Source organism: Pleurodeles waltl, chromosome 1_1 (assembly GCF_031143425.1).
Source record: "Pleurodeles waltl isolate 20211129_DDA chromosome 1_1, aPleWal1.hap1.20221129, whole genome shotgun sequence".
Taxonomy (NCBI): Eukaryota; Metazoa; Chordata; class Amphibia; order Caudata; family Salamandridae; genus Pleurodeles; species Pleurodeles waltl.
Genome location: NC_090436.1, coordinates 414,264,531 through 414,282,383, shown reverse-complemented (window position 1 = coordinate 414,282,383; position 17,853 = coordinate 414,264,531). Strand labels below are relative to the sequence as shown.

Genomic DNA, 17,853 nt, shown 5'->3' with positions numbered 1-17,853 from the left:
GTCAGCACAATACAAAAACTATTACCTGGAACCAGACCGGAATCCTGATGAAATGCTTGCGTGCGGGGTCCTTTTAACCAGGAGCCTCTCATGTTCCAGCATTGTTTACACTACAATGAAAGTAATGCATGAATTTAATTTGTAGTAATTATAATTAAAAAGATAAATCGTGAACCTGGCCAAGATACTGGTTTTACACGTGTAGAAAGGGAACATTATGCTAATACTCACAACATCACTGGTAACACGATTTATTTTACTTGTGCGACCATAATTCAAATGAGGGAAATTTCCTTCATCAAAATATCGTTATTCATTCAGGAAAAAATATGAATGTGTGTCAAGAAATCGACAATTACTTTATCACGTGAGGCAGATTTGGTGATTCGATCATATTTAAAAACCTTTATTAGTTTTTACGTTCTAAAGCTGACCAACACAGTAGATTTAGAGGTTCCATGCAGAAAACGGTACCCGAGTGGAGTGGACTGTGACACTAATAAATTCACACAAATTAAATAGCACTCAGATAATTCTGGCTAGGTTAATGCAGACTTTACTCGCAAGCATGACTTCCAAGAAGTGACAGCAAGGTGAGCAAGGAAGACAGAGAGCAAATACACCCCCCCCCCCCCCAGAGGAAACCGCCACCATTGCCCCCCATCATGTTCAGGAACTGCACAACTGAGAACTAAAGGGCCTGACTGAAAATTTCATGAGGACTCCTAAATATCCTAGTCCAAATGTAGAGAATATAATGTACTTCAAGGTGATCAGGTGGAAACACAGGTTAATGCATGTGAAAAACACAAGGCTAACGTTTATGGACAACTGTAACTTGTACTGCTAGTTCTAGAGCTCAGAAGGTCCATGATAGGGCAATAGAATCTTATTGTGAGAGATACCCTGCATGGATCAGAAGAAGGAAAATAGTGTTATTACATGTTAAAAACAAGCCAATAGGTCTCGCCTTTGGGACCTTATAAATATTTAGCAATGCAGCACATTAAACCTTTATCAAAAATCAACTGTGTTTGTGCATTCCTTCGTATACTTGGCATTAGACTGTAATGGTCAGAACATCCCCTAGAACATCCCTAGAGGACACCACAATAAAAATAGCATTTAGAAGAAATATGGGCATGTAACCATACAGTCAGCCCGTAGGTGGCATAAACACATGAAAAGAAAAGAGCAGAGAACATTTCAATGTAACCATATATTCAGCTGCAGATGCTTGGGTGGCCCCTCCTTTAATACAGATACATCTATAATAAGAGGGTGTTCCCTTATTTGCATGGCAGCCTGGGCCCACGCAAATGCAGGAATCACTTTGCCTCTGCACCCATACCGTATTACCGATGTGGGCACAGAGGTAAGCATGCCCTTAGGAGGCGGAATGACAGTGCACCACAAAAAGGTGGCGCACTGTTTGAGCGCCCCCTAAGGGCAGCTTTCTAATGGAGCCCCAGACATCCCCCTGCAGGCGGGTGCAGTGGGGGACTGCAAGGGCATTTCTAATTCCTTTTGAAAGAGGAGGTGGTTTGCTGCCCACATATAGAAACACTGACCAGCTTATAAACAGCTGCCCCGAATTTCTCTTGAATGAGCTGCCCTGGGGCAGAGCGAGTTCATGGCTGCCATGAGGGCAGTGCATTCTTCATGATAGGGCACACTTTCCCGCTTTCACCCGGTGCACCTGCTGACAGGTATGCAGTTGCACAAACAGGGAAAGTCCAGTAATACAGACCCAGATCACTCAGTCAATTTTCAAGCTCTAGTTAACTGAACAGTAAATGCACAGGTCGTATTTATATAGAGCAGTTCTATCAAAAAAGCAGCAGGGCCCTGCACAGGGTCTAAGACAAGCATACAGTCAATCAGAAGTAGGAGAGATATATCGGTTCTGGGAGAATAAATTTACAGCTACTTCATAGTGATGTATGGTTCTCTAGAGAGGTGTGTCTTCAACTCTTTCTCTTAGAGTTAAGCAGCAATGGGCCAGTGAAGCGTAGATGAGTGCTGGGCCAGTAGTTGGTGAGGTAATCTGGGCTCAGTGTAGGACTTTTAGGACAGGAAGGCACTGGCTTGTCATGAGAGCCTCTGTGAAGAGGTCTTCAGTGAGGGAGGTATGTATAATGGTGAGTAGACGTGAGAGAGCTTTCCAGAAAGAGCTCTGACGAAGGATGAGAGCAAGACACTATTTTCACAGCAAGTAACTATAAGGGAGTTGTGTATGTTGAGGAGATCTTCCAGAGATAGTGCTTTGAAGGATGACCACTACAGGATTCTAAGAAAAGCATAGGTGCAACATGAAAAGTAGGGCTGGTGTTGTCAATTACAGGCTACCACCTGGAAGCAAAGAAGGAAGCCACAACAATAATAAATGGAAATTGGACTCCAGGATTAATGCTAAGTTTGAACCCTGCTCTTTCACTTCAAACAGTAGGGCTCTCAAGTGACAGTTGAAATGTTTATATTTTGCTTAAATTTCACCAGATGAAATAATGTCAATATAAAGTCAAATTGCAGATGAAGCTTACCTTACTACACAGGCCAGATGTAGTCTTTGGAGTCACTGTACATTTCTTGAAAACTGCAAACACTGCCATGTCGACTTCAGTTATCTGTGAACAAAATTAAAGCTTTCATTTATTAAATGAAGGTTGATATCTAAGTAGACATGTTGTGAGCACTTGCAAGCTCATCTAAGGAAAAACAATATACGAAAATCCAAAGAGAAAGAACATTCAGAAAAACGCACCCAAATTATTTTTCTATCTATTTTATAACAAGCTATTTACCCATATAACAGGCACTAGGAGTACTTAAAAGGAACTACATGGGTGGCACTTTTCACACGTTTAGCAAATTAAGACTAATGGAAGCACATGCAGGTAGACAGCAGTTCTTAAATGTGATACCACTTAAAGGAATAACAATACAAATGCTAACTAACAAAATCTGAAGATTTCACACAATTATGGAACAGCATGTGCCAGAGACCAGAGGACATCTAGTACAAAAGAACACATTATGAAGAGTAACAACAAAGAAAACAAAAGAGCGTACAAGGACTTGACATTGGTAAAAACTGGAAGACGCACATAAATTTGAACAGATTGGAACTATACTTACTTGCCATCATAGTAGCACCGAATAATTATTTTAGCTTGCATGCGTTATAACAGATTCAGGGGTAGTGTGGCATGTAGTCTGGTTTTGTAGCAAGGTGATTGGCAACGTGCTATGAGCGTACACCCAGTATTGTCTTCGCTCAAAGTCCCAAGACTCCTCCTGGACAAGCTGCTCCTAGCCACCACAGTACGAATCTCTCTCTCTCTCAAAAATGGTGATGCTACCCAGTCTTCTCTATTTATTTACTATCCTCCTGGTAATTCCTCCCAGAGCATTCTTTGAGGAATTAGGGGCCATATGTACAAACACTTTTTCCCATAGACACAGAATGTGTAAAAACCTTTTATACATCTGGCCCTAGATTCCTTCCTTATAGAACTTATCTGGGGCAAGGGTCACCGCAGAATTGCTCTGAAGAAACAGCAGTAAAGCAACATTTAGCATTAGGTAAAGGATGTAAACTTGGTTCTTTGTGTGCCAAACTAACATTAGGAATTTCAGAATGGGTAAAGACAGCCCTTATAAAATGACATTTCTAAGATGGTGGTGTCGCCTGAGGATTCTGAGGTTCCCTGCCTTAAACTAATTTACTGTGTTGTTTTCAGATAGATTTACTAAGGTAAACTGATTGGTTGGACAATCAATTAGTGTGCTGCTGGGTGACTGTTAAGTTCTGAGCTTACCTACCCTCACACTGCCTCCTTAGGAAACCTATGACTTCTTGGAACTGTTAACGCGTCCCTTTATGATAGATTATTACACATTGGGACTCGTTTTAGGCCAATGAATCTTTTGACCCTGTTGAGAGACACCTTAGGACGAGATAGCTAATCAACATGTCAATTAACACGTCAATAATGTCATCAATATTTATCACAATAATACATTTCACCTTAGTCAAAGACATTAATCAATCTCAAGACACCACCATGACCTTGCAGTCATGAACAATCACACCAGTTTAATATGAATTTAGTGATATTTATTCCCTATTGGTTACAATACTACTAGCAAGTTTATTAGTCTCAAAACCAAGAAACACAATAGCATAGTCACAATATGGCAACTATGATAGGATTTCATCAAAGCAAGAATCACAAACATTAGAATATAGCTCGGCGTGAACATAGACTATCATTAGCAGAATATATCAGCGTATTGTTCAACAAAGCATAGATTCAGTCATTTGTCCATTTGCATCAGTTTTAGTGAACCCCTCACTTAACCTCTAATTAGCATTGGCATGTTGGGCTTCATGCAAAACAATTTAGTAACATCAATTTAGAAAACATCTAGCTATGGCTCCTGTCAAAATAAAAGCAGTTGGTACCTAGAAAGGAAAAGCAAACAGACAATCACAATTTCATTGTCATATAGTTACCCTCCAAGTTTGGTCAGCACTCAGACTCTGTCTTCGTCTTCAGGACATCAGTTGATTCGCCATCAAAAGATTCAGCTTCAGCAAAAGGGAAAAGGGCACTTCCCTCATAAGGAGGTAAAGTGCAAATGGGCCATCTAAGGACAAGGATGGTTCTAAGTAAAATCAGCAAAGTCACTAGGCAAAGTGACAAAGTCTCTGGATCATATCAAATCGCATCAGCATCTCCCTAACTAACTAACTCATTTCCGTGTGTCAAGGGGTTTTATCCCTTTTTCGTTGTACATTCCCCTAAAATCTAATTGGACAAGGGGTTGCACCCCACTATCTTTAACCAATTAAAATCACATTACTTCATCAAATTTGTTACCCCACAACAGCTCTCACGTATTTTATTGGTGCTTAATGATTGACGTCTTTAGCGGGTGGAATGTCCAGTATGATTTCATCGTCTTGTGGTCCTTTGCACATCTTCGGTCAGTGGCTCCATTGTCCATACCGGTTTAGGCGACCTTGTTAATATACACTGTTGCATTTAGCTAAAAATGTTACTTTAGGCAGGGGGAATTTCATGAGAACGGATCTACTACAGTTACATTCACCTTCTAGCTTTTGAAAAAACAAGGGTTATGTCCTTTAACAAGTCAGCACACTGCACGTTAGAAAAATACATTTAATATGAGAGTCAGGCAGCTAGGCCTCTACTCATGCTAACTAAGGCCTAAAAGATTTATTAGCAAAAACCTTTACGTATACCTATTATTATTAGTGTAAAACCATATCATAACATATCAATTTCAAAATTATTAGTCAGTTTCATTAGTCCCCATATACATTGGCTGCCACTCCCCGTGGTCACATTTCAAGTGCAAGTTTTAGCAAAACACAGTTTCTATGCGACATTATTATACATTAGTTCATAAACATTTCATGTTAATATAGCTACGCTCTCTCACTATCTTTCCAACTAAGAGTCAAGTGCTTAAGACGTTGTTTTTGGCCTAGTTTACAGCGCAATAGGATAACCTACCCTTGGATATCAGAGGCAAACGACCACACCCCCAATGGTAAAGGCTTAGTAACTCCGGCTTTCCCCATGGCCCCTTCAAATGGGGTCTGGTAGGTGGATCTTGGGGAGGTCACCTGGGTCAGCCTCTTTATCAGGGAGAGGCTCTGTACTTCCTTTATGAGGTCTGTGAACGTTCCTTGGCTAAAGGAGGCATTGACAATGTTGAGGAGGGGTGTAAGGGCAACTCCTTGAGGACAATTAATGATGGAAGATGTTAGAATGTCTTCTTCATAAGCGATGGCTTTGAAAGCATTCAGAAGGGAGCAGAGGACAGTATACTATACTATAGAGGGAGCAACAAGGGATAGGTGGCTGTTGATGCAGTTCTTTTCCTATGACCTGATTGCTGCAGAACATATACCACGTTATACTATTTGACTTGTAACAATCACCAAGACTGTAACTATCAGAAAACTCAACCCTTTCCTATCATTGCAGGCAATCCCTCAGTTGTGCAGTGCCCGTTTTAGTTCACATTTGACCTGAAGCCTGGTAGGTGGGGGCTGAACTGTCCCATGATTGGGACTCTCGAGCTGCATTATTACAGGTAATGCTTGGATAAAATCAAATGTCTACCTGGTCACCCAGGTATGTGAACTCAATCACTAACTCAGTCACTCACTCTGCCTCATCATTCATCGATGCAATCACTCTTACAATCACCCACTTTATCAGCTAAAGTTTTGTTGCATGGGGTGCAGCTAGGCCTTTTCAGGGAAATGATAACCGCATGGCTTGACGTAGCAAGGTGAGGGTATTTTATGCAATGACAAAGTAGCCTTACCATGGAATACCAACACTATACAGAGTACTGGACCTCAGATTCACACTCAGCAAACACTAGCTAAGTCCTGGTAGTGTGGTGAAGAGCAGTCAGGCTGCATACAGGAACATATGTACAGCATTTCACTTTACCGATAAATAAATGACACGACTCCACAGAAATCCGACAGATTCGATTTTAAACTTAATTTAGACACCAAAATGAACTTTGTAGCTTTTGTAGAACCGGAGTTGTGAATTTGTAAAAATACAGCACTTTGTACATTTAAAGGGCTTCCATTGAAGTAAATGGGGAAAATAGCAGTGTGCACTGGGGCACTTGTAGGGTGAGTTCCGACGAACCCACAAGAATTTAAGGTTCTGCGGGGGACCTAGACCAAGGTCCCACAGTCAGACTTTTGTTACCTTGCCCAGGGAACCTGTTGTAGAGGAGACTTGGCTGTCCTTGGTGCTGAACAGTCCGCAGTGCTGGTGCATTTTGCAATCCATTGCAAAACTGGACTTAGGGGTGGACTCACACTCTACCCTTAGGATGTAGAGGTCTTTGGGGGGCCAGGAATCGACAGTTGGATCTTTACCACCTCGTCCGGTGGCTCCAGATGCAGAGGTGGCTTCTAGCTGTCAATCACCGGGCTGGATGGAGCAGCAGGCATCTTTGGCACAGTCACAATCACTTCCCCCATGCTGCAAACCCACAGGTGAGGGGTCGCTGGGAACCCTCTTGCTGGGACCAACGAGTCTTCACCTCAGGCACATGTCGGGCATGCAGTTCCAGTACTGGTCTCCTTGGGTCACTCTGTGTCCTCTTCTTTGCGCTGAGGCTGGAGTCCAGGTCCTGTTGTTGGTGCAGACGTCGCTTTATGCTTCTTTCTTCTGCTCCATGTAAGATCTATGTTCTGGTGTCAGGAGAACCCCTTAAACCCTGGTTTAAGGGGCGTTTAATGGTGTGAGGGACAGTGGTCAATGGGCTGCTACTTCAAACAGCTAATCCGCCCCTGAAGTAACAACTTCTTGTGGGAGTACGTCACTTTCTACCCAATACCCACTATTCTTAGGGTCTGCCAAGATGGCAGAACCCTCCCTCTGCTGTGCAGACCTCGTAGTCCACCCTCAAGGTGTGGCTACTCCTTTGAGGGTGCACGCTTCCTGCATATCTAATTTCCCGTCTGCCTTGCCAAACAGGGCAGGAAGGGCTTTGTCCTCCACTGGGGGACAGCTACTTACACATCAAAGGCGGGGGAAGCCTTTGAGGCTCCCCTCCTTCATGCTTGTCTCACTAGCCAGCCTGGGTAGGAGGAGGTGTGATGTCCTTCCTGCTCAGGCTCTTTGCCTTACATCCTGCCAAGGTGCTAGCACCCCTAGCAGGAAGTCAGACTCTTGTCTGTGGTGGCAGCGGCTCAGGAGAGCCCACCAAAACAGTATATGACTCGATAACTTGGTGGGCACCCTCTAAGGGGGTCACCGGGCATCTGCTTTTTAATCCTAAACATGGGCATCATGTACAGGTTTAAAAAGCACACAGGTTTGATAGCAAGCATGACAGGTTTTGGCTGGGCCACTGCAGAGCTGGACATCTGAGCAGTGGTCGGATGCCAGCCCATGTTATCTAATGGACTGCCGGTTACTTAGGCCAGAATCGCGTTTTAAATGCCAGCACTCGGGCATATGTGCTCCTGCACATATGTCCTCACTCATGGGACAGTGCACCCTGCTCCCTGGGCTGCAGGGGCCTACCTTAGGGCTGACTGCCCTGTCCATGGGCAGTAACAAGGACTCTGCTTGCACATGGTGTGGGCAGAGCCTCACTCAAGCAGTGGGCTGCTTGTGCAGGCTGACATGGCAGTTCTGCAGTCTCTCTTTTACTTGGGGGTACTCAGAGTAGCACAATCAGTCCTGCAGCCCTAGTGACCCCCTTTACCATCCTTGCCCTGGGTACCATTTACATGGGTGGTAAGAGCCTTGACAATTGCTCTATGCAATTCGACATACAATTTAAGGGAAAGAGCACTGGTACTGGGACATGGTTAGCGGGCCTCAGTATACTGACAGGTCAAAAACAACAGCATCTGACTGCGAAAATTGGGGGTGACCATCCAAAAATGGGCACTTTCCAACATTGGAAAACCATTGTAAAACTTTACCAGAGATCCCTCTTAGGGATAAATAACAGCCAAACTATGATTCACTGCTCTACCAGCTAAAGAGGAAAGGGGAGAATTAGACCAATTTCATCATGACCGAGCTGGTATCAAATTGAAAGCAACAACCCTATAGGTAACCCAGTCCAGTTTAGTGATCAATTATTGTGAATCAGCTCCTATATGAAGCACAACTGGAATTATGTAGCGATAGAAGAGCAGAGTGGTGGATTTCTGGCAGTACAGCTAGGTGGTTTATTCCTGTGCAGCAGGAGGGGCAGTTTCTCTGAGATGAGCAGATGTTTTTCTCGTAGATTCTACTTCCTTCTACTTTCTCCATGCTTACGTTTGCATTTTTCCAAGAGTACATTGGCTCATGGTGCTGGAGCCTTCCTGCTATACAGTATGCCAAGATTGAGGAAAGATGGTGCTGAAAACAATTGTAACCAGGTGGTTCCCTCTAGTGTCACAAGTGAAGTCTGGTTGGTCTCGATCCCGGAAAGCACCACAGATGATGCTTCAGTGGCGAGTTAAATAAATGATGCTGTGGTCACCCTTGTGTGGGAGAAAGGGGGCACTCACCAACCTCACTGCCTTTGCTTCACACCACAGCTCTCTGCTGTAGTGCACCGCCCCATGAACAGTGCCACAACAAGGGCTCCATTGCCTTTCACTGGTAAACCATTCCTTTGCAAACTCTGTCAAATAAAGCTGTAAAAAGGCTGTCAGTCATGATGACAGAATGGCTAATCCACAATGTCAATTACTCTTCCAATAAAGCAATAGTAGAAAGAGCTGACCCTTTGCGCGTGTCCAGATATGCTGTCCATTAGCCTGATCCAAACTGTGAATGACACTTCAATCAAGCAATGGCTGCAGGGACCTGACTCAAAGCCCTTCAGCATGTATTATTTCTCTCAACATTACAAAGCCTCTGACAGACAGCTCAAACTGTCAGTATGCTTGACCTAAAAAGTGAAGGACAGAAATCATGAAATGCTCATCATAAGAGGACCACTATTTATTCAGCCACTGAGAGGACAAACAGAATGGAAAATTACTTGGATCCCATAAAGTTAACAAGCATGTAGACCAGCTTACAAGATTGGCATGGTTTCAGAAACTAATACTTGAATGTGAAATGGATTGACAAATAGAAAAAAGACTGCCTTTGCATGTGTGGTGTGGGATGTAAGGAAACAGACCGGCAGGCCATAGTAATATTGCCATTGTACTAATATACTAATAAAATGTAATACCTAACATGTTAAGGAAAAAGCAGATATGAGGACTACTTCTACTATGGGTTATTTGGATGAACATTAGTTACAGAGGGGCACATTCAAAGAGAGGACTGTGATCTTGCCTGATGTTAAATACATGGTTCCCCATCAAACCTGCCAGAGCACCGGTGCCTCACCACATACTATGAATGCCCCAAGGGCTTTTGAGGAAATACTTTCCCACAAAGCTATGCCTTTGTTACTTTTTTTAAACTGGTGTCTCTGAGCCACATTTTCCTTTTTTTCTTTAAGTGTGCCTTGGTCCCAACTGAGGTACCCACATTCTTTTGTTGGGGACCGCAAGGGGGCCCCGGAGCCTTCATGGGCCCAATCGCTCCCCACATCTGGCTTAAGTCTGTGCAGCCGGCATAGCAGCAGCTTCAGTTCTTCCCCACCCACCACTGCGGCCAGGTTCCTGATGCACTGCTCTTCCCAGCTCAAGTCAGGCATGGACATCGGGGAGGCAGGGCAAAACCATGCCTTGGACTCTGTATTTATGGCCTTTAAATGTTTATATACTTTTGGGGAGCTTGCGTCCTTTTAGTTGCTACTCTCCCAACTCAAAACTTGTCTTTCTCCACAGCAGGTTTTCTCCTCGGGGTGGGGTCACTTAGCTATAGCATCCCACAGTCCTCAAGCCAGAATACCCTCTGTTAGTCCTGACAGACTTAGGGTGGTCATACCCCAATTTTTTGCCTGCCTCCTTCGATTTGTCTGACCCTGTTTTTGCTGGTTTTAGGACTCTGCGCACTTTACCACTGCTGACCAGTGCTAAAGTGCATGTGCTCTCTTCCCTAAACCTGGTTAACATTGGCTCCTACCCAATTGTCATATTTAATTTACTTGTAATTCCCTAGTAAAGTGCACTAGATGTGCCCAGGGCCTGTAAGTTAAATGCTGCTAGAGGGCCAGCGCCACTGATTGCGCCACCTACACAAGTAGCCCCTTAATCATGTCTCAGGCCTGCCATTGCAAGGCCAGTGTGTGCAGTTATACTGCCACTTTGACTTGGCTTTTGAAACTACTTGCCAAGATATAACTCCCCTTTTTCTACATATAAGTCTCCCCTAAGGTAGGCCCTAGGTAACCCATAGGGTACGGTACTATGTAAGTAAAGGGCAGGACATGTATCTATGTGTTACACCTGTCCTGGTAGTGACAAACTCACAACTTTGTTTCTCATTACTGTGAGGCCTGCTCCTCTTATAGGTCAGCCTTAGAACTGCCCTTATATAGTTTTAAGTGGCAGATTCTGATATGAAGGGAGTAGCCCTGCCATGTTTAGTATGGCCAGAATGGTAATAGAAAATTTTGCTTACTGGTGAAGTTGGATTTAATATTACTATTTTAGAAATGCCACTTTTAGAAAGTGGGTGTTTCTCTGCACTTACTGCCATCTGTGCCTTACAGCCTGTCTTGAATCCACATCTGGCTTGTGCTGGTTGACAGCTCGCCTTGTGCATGCTTCCTACGCAACCATAAACACAGGACACTCTGTCACATATGCATTCATCTGAATACTGAATGTGTCTCCCTGGGCAGGAAGGGTGGAGGGCCCTCTCTTACCAGCAGTGTGCCCAGGACATTTTGTTTGGGATCAAGGACAACATGTTTTCACATTTATTTTGTTCTTGGGACAAGAAGCCCCAGTCCCCTACAGCACAAACCATTTGGATGTCAGTTTACAGGGAAGGGAACTGTCTGAAGTTGGGATAATATTTATATCCATATGTTAAAGCTGTTCAAACTTGTATTTATGGTTCATTAATGCAAAGACTCTATTATTAAGGTGAGCGCTCTAAATAAATGTTGTAAGCTCGGACTGCAGTACCTGACAGTGGTTCAAGTAAAACAATGTACACATATGTTTGCAAACTTTAAGACTATGAGGCTACTATAATGCTCCCAGAATGCTCTCTGATTAGATGACAGAAGCTTGAATAAAATGCAACTGGGGAAAAACATTTTGCTTAACTACTTTGAAAGTTTAGTTACAATTTCTTAAAAACATCATTTAGTAAATTGTGTTGATGCATGCTAGTGTTTCGCAAAAATATTTATAATGGAAAATCACTAACCAGTTTTGAAAAGATTATGGAAACATGAAAATAAACAAGCATTGGCAAAGCCAATAGGTCTGACATTGGTGGTTAGTCTTTTGGTTTTGGCAATTTGTGTCTTGTTTAGACATGGCTTTTGTGAAACTTTATTGTTGTGGGAGTTGCCAAGCCATCACCATTGTAACAAACATTGGCAAAAAGCAGAATTACTTTTGGTCTCAAAATGCACACGTTGCCACAGTGGTTTCTGGCACTACTTTATGTGCCGATATGCTCCTTGTGAAAAATCAGCTTGCTATAACTCACAGTGAAGCCAGCCAATAGAGAAAGAGATAGATGGTTAATAAAACAAAAAGGTCTTGGTTAACGCCAGACCTAATTAGGGGCATAATTCTTAAAGAAAGTCACAAATGTGAACCCATGGTATAGGTCTTTGCCTTACTGTAGATTTACACATTTCATGAATTCACAAAAATTGACAGAAGTAGTCCAGGAATCATTCTCCTAGAAAATGTGTGAACTGTATTTTAGCACAAGCAAATATGCATGTGTAGATTTGCTCATGTTAAAATCTGTTGAGTGTTTACAGGTTCACTTTCCCTAAATGTTCAGTCTTTCTCAGTATGGGAAAATATTAGACAATTGCTGGTGAAAACCCTTAAAAACATGCAAGTTTGTAGGTTTGCTCAGACTCAAAAGGGCATTCCAGCACTGGAATTATTGCTTACTGGAACTAGTGATTCCTCTACCCTCACTATGTAGATCCACAGAACAGTGGAAAAATAAGGAAATCACCAGTATTCAAGCCCTACTATAGTATTAGCCCTGTCATAATCAAAGTGGATATCAGTGCTCTTATAGAATGAGATTTCTGCCCTAATTTGTCGCCAAAACACATGACCCCAAAGGGACATGTAGATTTATTTACAGGACAAGTAGATTTATGAAGCAACCTGTCACATGGAAAAGTAGATATTTTAATAAATTCCTCACCCCTGCTTACACCTCAAAGGTCAGTGGCCTGCCCTCACACAAATGACTGATAACCCCCCACAGGGATCCTGGCAGACAGGGTTGGGTTGAAAGGGGAACTTGTGCACTTCACAACCACTCTTTAAACTTTCCCCCATTTCAAAGGCAATTTTGGATCTATATATGCTGTGTCCCTGACCCCAATGAATCAGACACTTCTGGATCTACAACTGGACTCTGCCAGAGGGACTGCCTGGCTGCCCAAAGGACTCATCTGGACGGCTTTGCTGAGAAGGACTGCTACCCTGCTTGTTGCCCTGCTGCTGCTGGCCTCTGACGCTGCTGGAAGGACTCTGCCTTCCCCACAAGTGGTCTCCAAGGGCTTGGATTGAGTTTGCCTCCTGTTCTGAAGTCTCAGGGCCACAAACATTTCACCAAAAAAAAGAAAATCCCTGTGCATTGGAAAATCGACGCAACGTCTGCAGAAATCGCTGCAGCATCTCGCAGATGAAATATGCCCATTCACCTACCGGATCGACGCATCGCCTGCTCCTTCTACCAAGGCATCAAGGATTTTCAACACATCATCCCTGGGCGTCAAAATATCCCCACATCGCAGTGAGGAACCAAGCCTGCACTCCTGGAAATCAATGCATCACCTTGCAGCGTGGAAAGAAATGACGCATCGTCTGTGCCGCACTGCAAAATCCGACACAACACCTTATTTTTCAACGCATCTCCTCCTCTATAGCCCCAGTGTGTTTTATGCATCCCAGGTACTGCGTCTTACAGGATATAACCACTGATTCTTAAGGACTGAGACTCATTTAAACCTTTAAAAGTGATATATCGACTTGTACTTTGTCATTTTGATCTTTTTTTATTCAGATAAATATTATCTATGATTCTAAACTTGCGAGGAGTAATTTTTGTGGTGTTTTCACTGTGTTACTGTGTGAGTTATAGCACAAATGCTTTAACACATTGCCTTCTGAGTTAAGCCTGCCTGCTCTGTGCCAAACTATCAGAGGGTGAGCACAGGATTATTTTCAGAAGATTGTGTTGTGACTTACCCTGAGTAGGATTGTTGTCCCTACTTGGACAAGTGTGTATTCCTCTGATAACTAGAGACCCTATTTCTAACATTGGTGATAAGCGGTGATCAGCGGTGAGGATAGGACTTGTGTTTGTGCAGTGCTACATATACACTACCTACCCAGTTAAAGGTAATTCCGATTTTTTTCATCTTCCGCAAGCTTTCCCAGCATTACATTTTTATGGATCAAATCTGTTTATTGTTATTTTGCGAATAGAAACATACAAAGTACAACACAACACAATTCAGGACAGTAAAAGAAATACGTAGCTCCAGCAAGGACCACAATTCTGTCCGCAGAAGATCCTCCCTTCAAGCTCTTACTCCCTGGGCCATACCAAACAGCTTCTCACCACCCCCACATCATAACCCAGAGAGAAAGCAAGCAGCGGCCAGTGAGCTTCCGGATTGCGGATCCTGCTAATGTGAACCATCCAAACAAATAAATAAACCATACAAACAATGCCTCCCTCAATAGTCCAAGTCATCTCCCAGTCTCTCCCGGCTCCCATCCCCTCCCCTCTCCAATTCCATCTCCCCAAAGACTCCCCTCCTGATATCCTGCACCCAGTTCAGGTCAATCTCAGAACTCTCAAGTAGACCGGGCATGTCAGTTCCGTGAACTCCGAGGATAGAATCTGAAGAAATGGTTGCCATAGCCCATTTAAGTCACTCATTCGCTGCTGGGAGGCTAAAGTGAGCTTCTCCATAGCCAGGATAAACCACAGCTTCTGAAGCCATGCCTCCCGCATCGGGACCCTGTCCGTACCCCAGAAAGCTAGAATCTGTTGTAATGCAGCATTCAGCGCCAGAGCCATCTGTCTCCCCCTTAGCGATCCTAGTGGAAAAGGAAAGTAAGGGGATTGGGCAACCCCAGCACAATATACCGTGGGATCTCAGTGTGAAATGTTATATCACTGTCGTCTAGTATGCTTTGCCAATAACGATGTAGCTTGGGACAGTGCCAAAGTAAATGCAGCAATGTACCTGTGGCTCCACACCCCCTTCCAGCACAGGTCTGACTTACCAGGGCTCCAGACGTAAATGCGTGCTGGAGTATAATACCAGTAGGAGGCCACCTTGTATGATGTCTCTGCCCCTGCTGCATTATACGCTGTGTGGTGTGTGCTATAGAATATGCTATCCCACTCCTCATCCGTAAATTCCCTCTCAAGTTCTCTGTCCCATCTCAGCTGCCCCTTTGACTTGGGCAGGACGCTTTTCCCCCTGCAGTAGTCGGCATATTTCGGAGATGACTCCCCTATCGTCCTTCTTTAGCAGTATCCATTTCTCGAACGGTGTAAGAGGCCTATCTATTAATGCCCTATTAGCTGGTAGTAGGGCCCAATGCCGGACCTGATAATACATCAGCCTATCCGCCTCCCGCAAGCTGTACATCTCCTTCATCTGGTCAAAGGACAGAACCCCATGTTCATCAAAGAGGCTTCCCACTCTCTTACAGCCCCCCTCGTACCAGCGCCTCAGTCCCTCTAGATTGAGTCTAGGCTCAAAGTCCGGATTAGCGCCGATGGGGGTCATCGGGGACGGAAAAGACGTCAACCCCGACCGACAAGCCACGGTGTCCCATATTCGCAAAGTCGCTCCCGTAACCGGGGAAGAATAAAGTCCCCCCCGCTCTGTGCCGACGTAGGAGCCAGGGCTCCTTCCATATATGGGAGCCCGTCACCGCTTGGTCCATAAAACACCAATGTTTCTCCAGGAGCGGTCAACTCCACTCTAAAAGAAAATGCAGTTGCGTTGCCTGGAAATAACGCAGAAGACACGGAATCACCAACCCCCCCCCGGCTCTTAGGGCGATACAAGACCTGTCGCGGCAGACGCGCCGGTCGGCCCTCCCAGACAAACCTCAGCACTGCCGATTGAAGAGTGGCTATCGTCCGGGGAGCTGGGGTCAGTGGGAGCGCTTGGAATACATAGAGTATACGCGGTAGAATAGTCATCTTAACCGCAGCCACTCTGCCCAGCCAAGACAGCTTGTGTCTCCCCCACGACTCCAGGTCCCGCTGCACCTTGCGAACCAGTTTTGTATAATTCAAGCTCGCTGTCTTCGCTGCAGAGGTCGCCAGCTCTACCCCCAAGTAAGAAAGACATGAAGACGACCACTGGAATGGGTATCTAGCTCTCAGGTCTTCCTCGTGATCCGGGTTCACCGATAGGCTCAGAATCTGAGACTTCTGCATGTTCACCTTAAATCCCGAAACCTGGCTAAACCCATCTAGTATCCCCACCAGCGCGGGTAGTGATGTCAAATTTCACCCCGGAGACCAGAGGACTGTCCCGCAAGCGCTGTGTGAGGGGCTCCATATATAACGCAAACAAGAGGGGGGAGAGCGGGCATCCCTGTCTGGTCCCACGCCCAACTGGGAACGGCAGAGAAAGCACGCCATTAACCCGAACTGCCGCCCTAGGGGATTGGTAGGCGCATCGTATCCAAGACCTAACCCGGGCCCCAGGCCAAAGCGCTTCAGTACCTGAAAAAGGTATGGCCAATAAACCCTGTTAAATGCCTTTTCGGCGTCTATAGCTAAAAAGAGCGTTGCCCTACGAGATCGATCTATTTTATCTATCAAATGCAGAAGCCGCTTTGTGTTATCGCCACATTACCGGTGCAGGATAAAACCTGACTGACCCGGATCAATAAGACCCGGCATGTAAGGTTTGAGGCGACACGCAATAATCCCAGTGAACAGCTTGGCATCAACGTTCAGGAGCGAGATCGGTCTATATGAAGTGCACTCTTCTGGGTCTTTGCCCGACTTATGTATGACAGTAATGGTAGCATCCAACATACTAGGCGTCAGGGTGCCCGTAGTCTTAAAAGAATTAAAGAGGCGCACAAGGAGCGGAGCGAGTTCCGCGCAGAAGGTCTTATAGAATAACGCTGTGAACTCATCTGGACCCGGGGACTTCCCGTCCTTTAGGCGTGAAATAGCCGATATAACCTCATCTGCCTTTATCGGCTGATCCAGCAAGGACACCTCCCTCTCCCCAAGAGGGGTAACTGCTATGTCCCCTAAATAAGATTCCAGAGCTGCGTCGTCCCGTACATCTGCCGTATACAAGCCCCGGTAGAAGTCTGCGAAAGCCTCTGCAATCTGGTCGCTCGAATAGGCCTCCCCCCGAAGGAGAACGAATTAGCTTTATTGCTGACGCCGCCCGTTGCGCTTGTAGTCGGTGCGCTAAGAGCTTACCGCACCTGTTGCGGCCAACATAATACTTATGTTTAAGTCGCACTATCGCATACTCCGCCCTGTCCCAATCCAGTCGCTTCAGCTGCTGCCTCACATTCTCTAGCTCACGCCAAATTCTCGGTGCACCAGTGGATTTATGGGAACACTCCAGAGTAGCCACCCTCTGTTCCAACTTCTCCCTTATCTCCCTCCGTGCCCTATTGTCTCTGGCGGACAGTGCCAGTACCTCGCCCCTCACTACGGCCTTCAGGGCCTCCCAAACCGTCGTCACTGAAGTATTACCATCGTCATTAAAGCTAATGTAATCCACGATCACACTACGGAGCGATGCTACCACTGTCTTGCTCTGCAGCAAGGAGTCCCTAAAACGCCAGGTCGGTACACCCACTCGGCCCACCTCCATGGTAAGCTCTACGGTAACTGGAGCGTGATCCGTCAAGGCCCTCGGTTCAATCGTGGCTTCCCTGACTCGGGGCAAAAACTTGTGTGAGGCCAGGAAGAGATCAAGCCGTGCATAAGTCTTAGACGCTGCTGAATAGAAGGAATAATCTTGCTGCACAGGATGGAGCTTCCTTCACACATCCTCCAACTCACATTCAGCCAGCCATTGGCGTCCCGCCTCTGATAACGCCCCTCCCTGCCCAAAGCGCTGGCCCGAACAGTCAAGCTTGTTGTTCATCACTAGGTTAAAATCTCCGCCCACCAAAATAGCGCTATCCGGCGA

The 17,853-nt window shown here is 45.1% G+C and overlaps 1 protein-coding gene across 2 annotated transcripts in view; it reads right to left on the bottom strand.

Annotated features, from left to right (window-relative positions):
• The window catches only part of GFM2 (GTP dependent ribosome recycling factor mitochondrial 2), a 261,831-nt gene that overhangs the window by 203,867 nt on the left and 40,111 nt on the right, over positions 1 to 17,853 (bottom strand). For both annotated transcript variants that reach the window (XM_069223861.1, XM_069223870.1), the window contains exons 2-3: positions 2,544 to 2,627; positions 26 to 110 (exon numbers count right to left, since the gene is read on the bottom strand). In XM_069223861.1, the coding sequence (XP_069079962.1) occupies positions 26 to 110; positions 2,544 to 2,612 (154 nt within the window). In that variant the 5' untranslated portion in view covers positions 2,613 to 2,627. The remainder of the gene's footprint in view (positions 1 to 25; positions 111 to 2,543; positions 2,628 to 17,853) is intronic.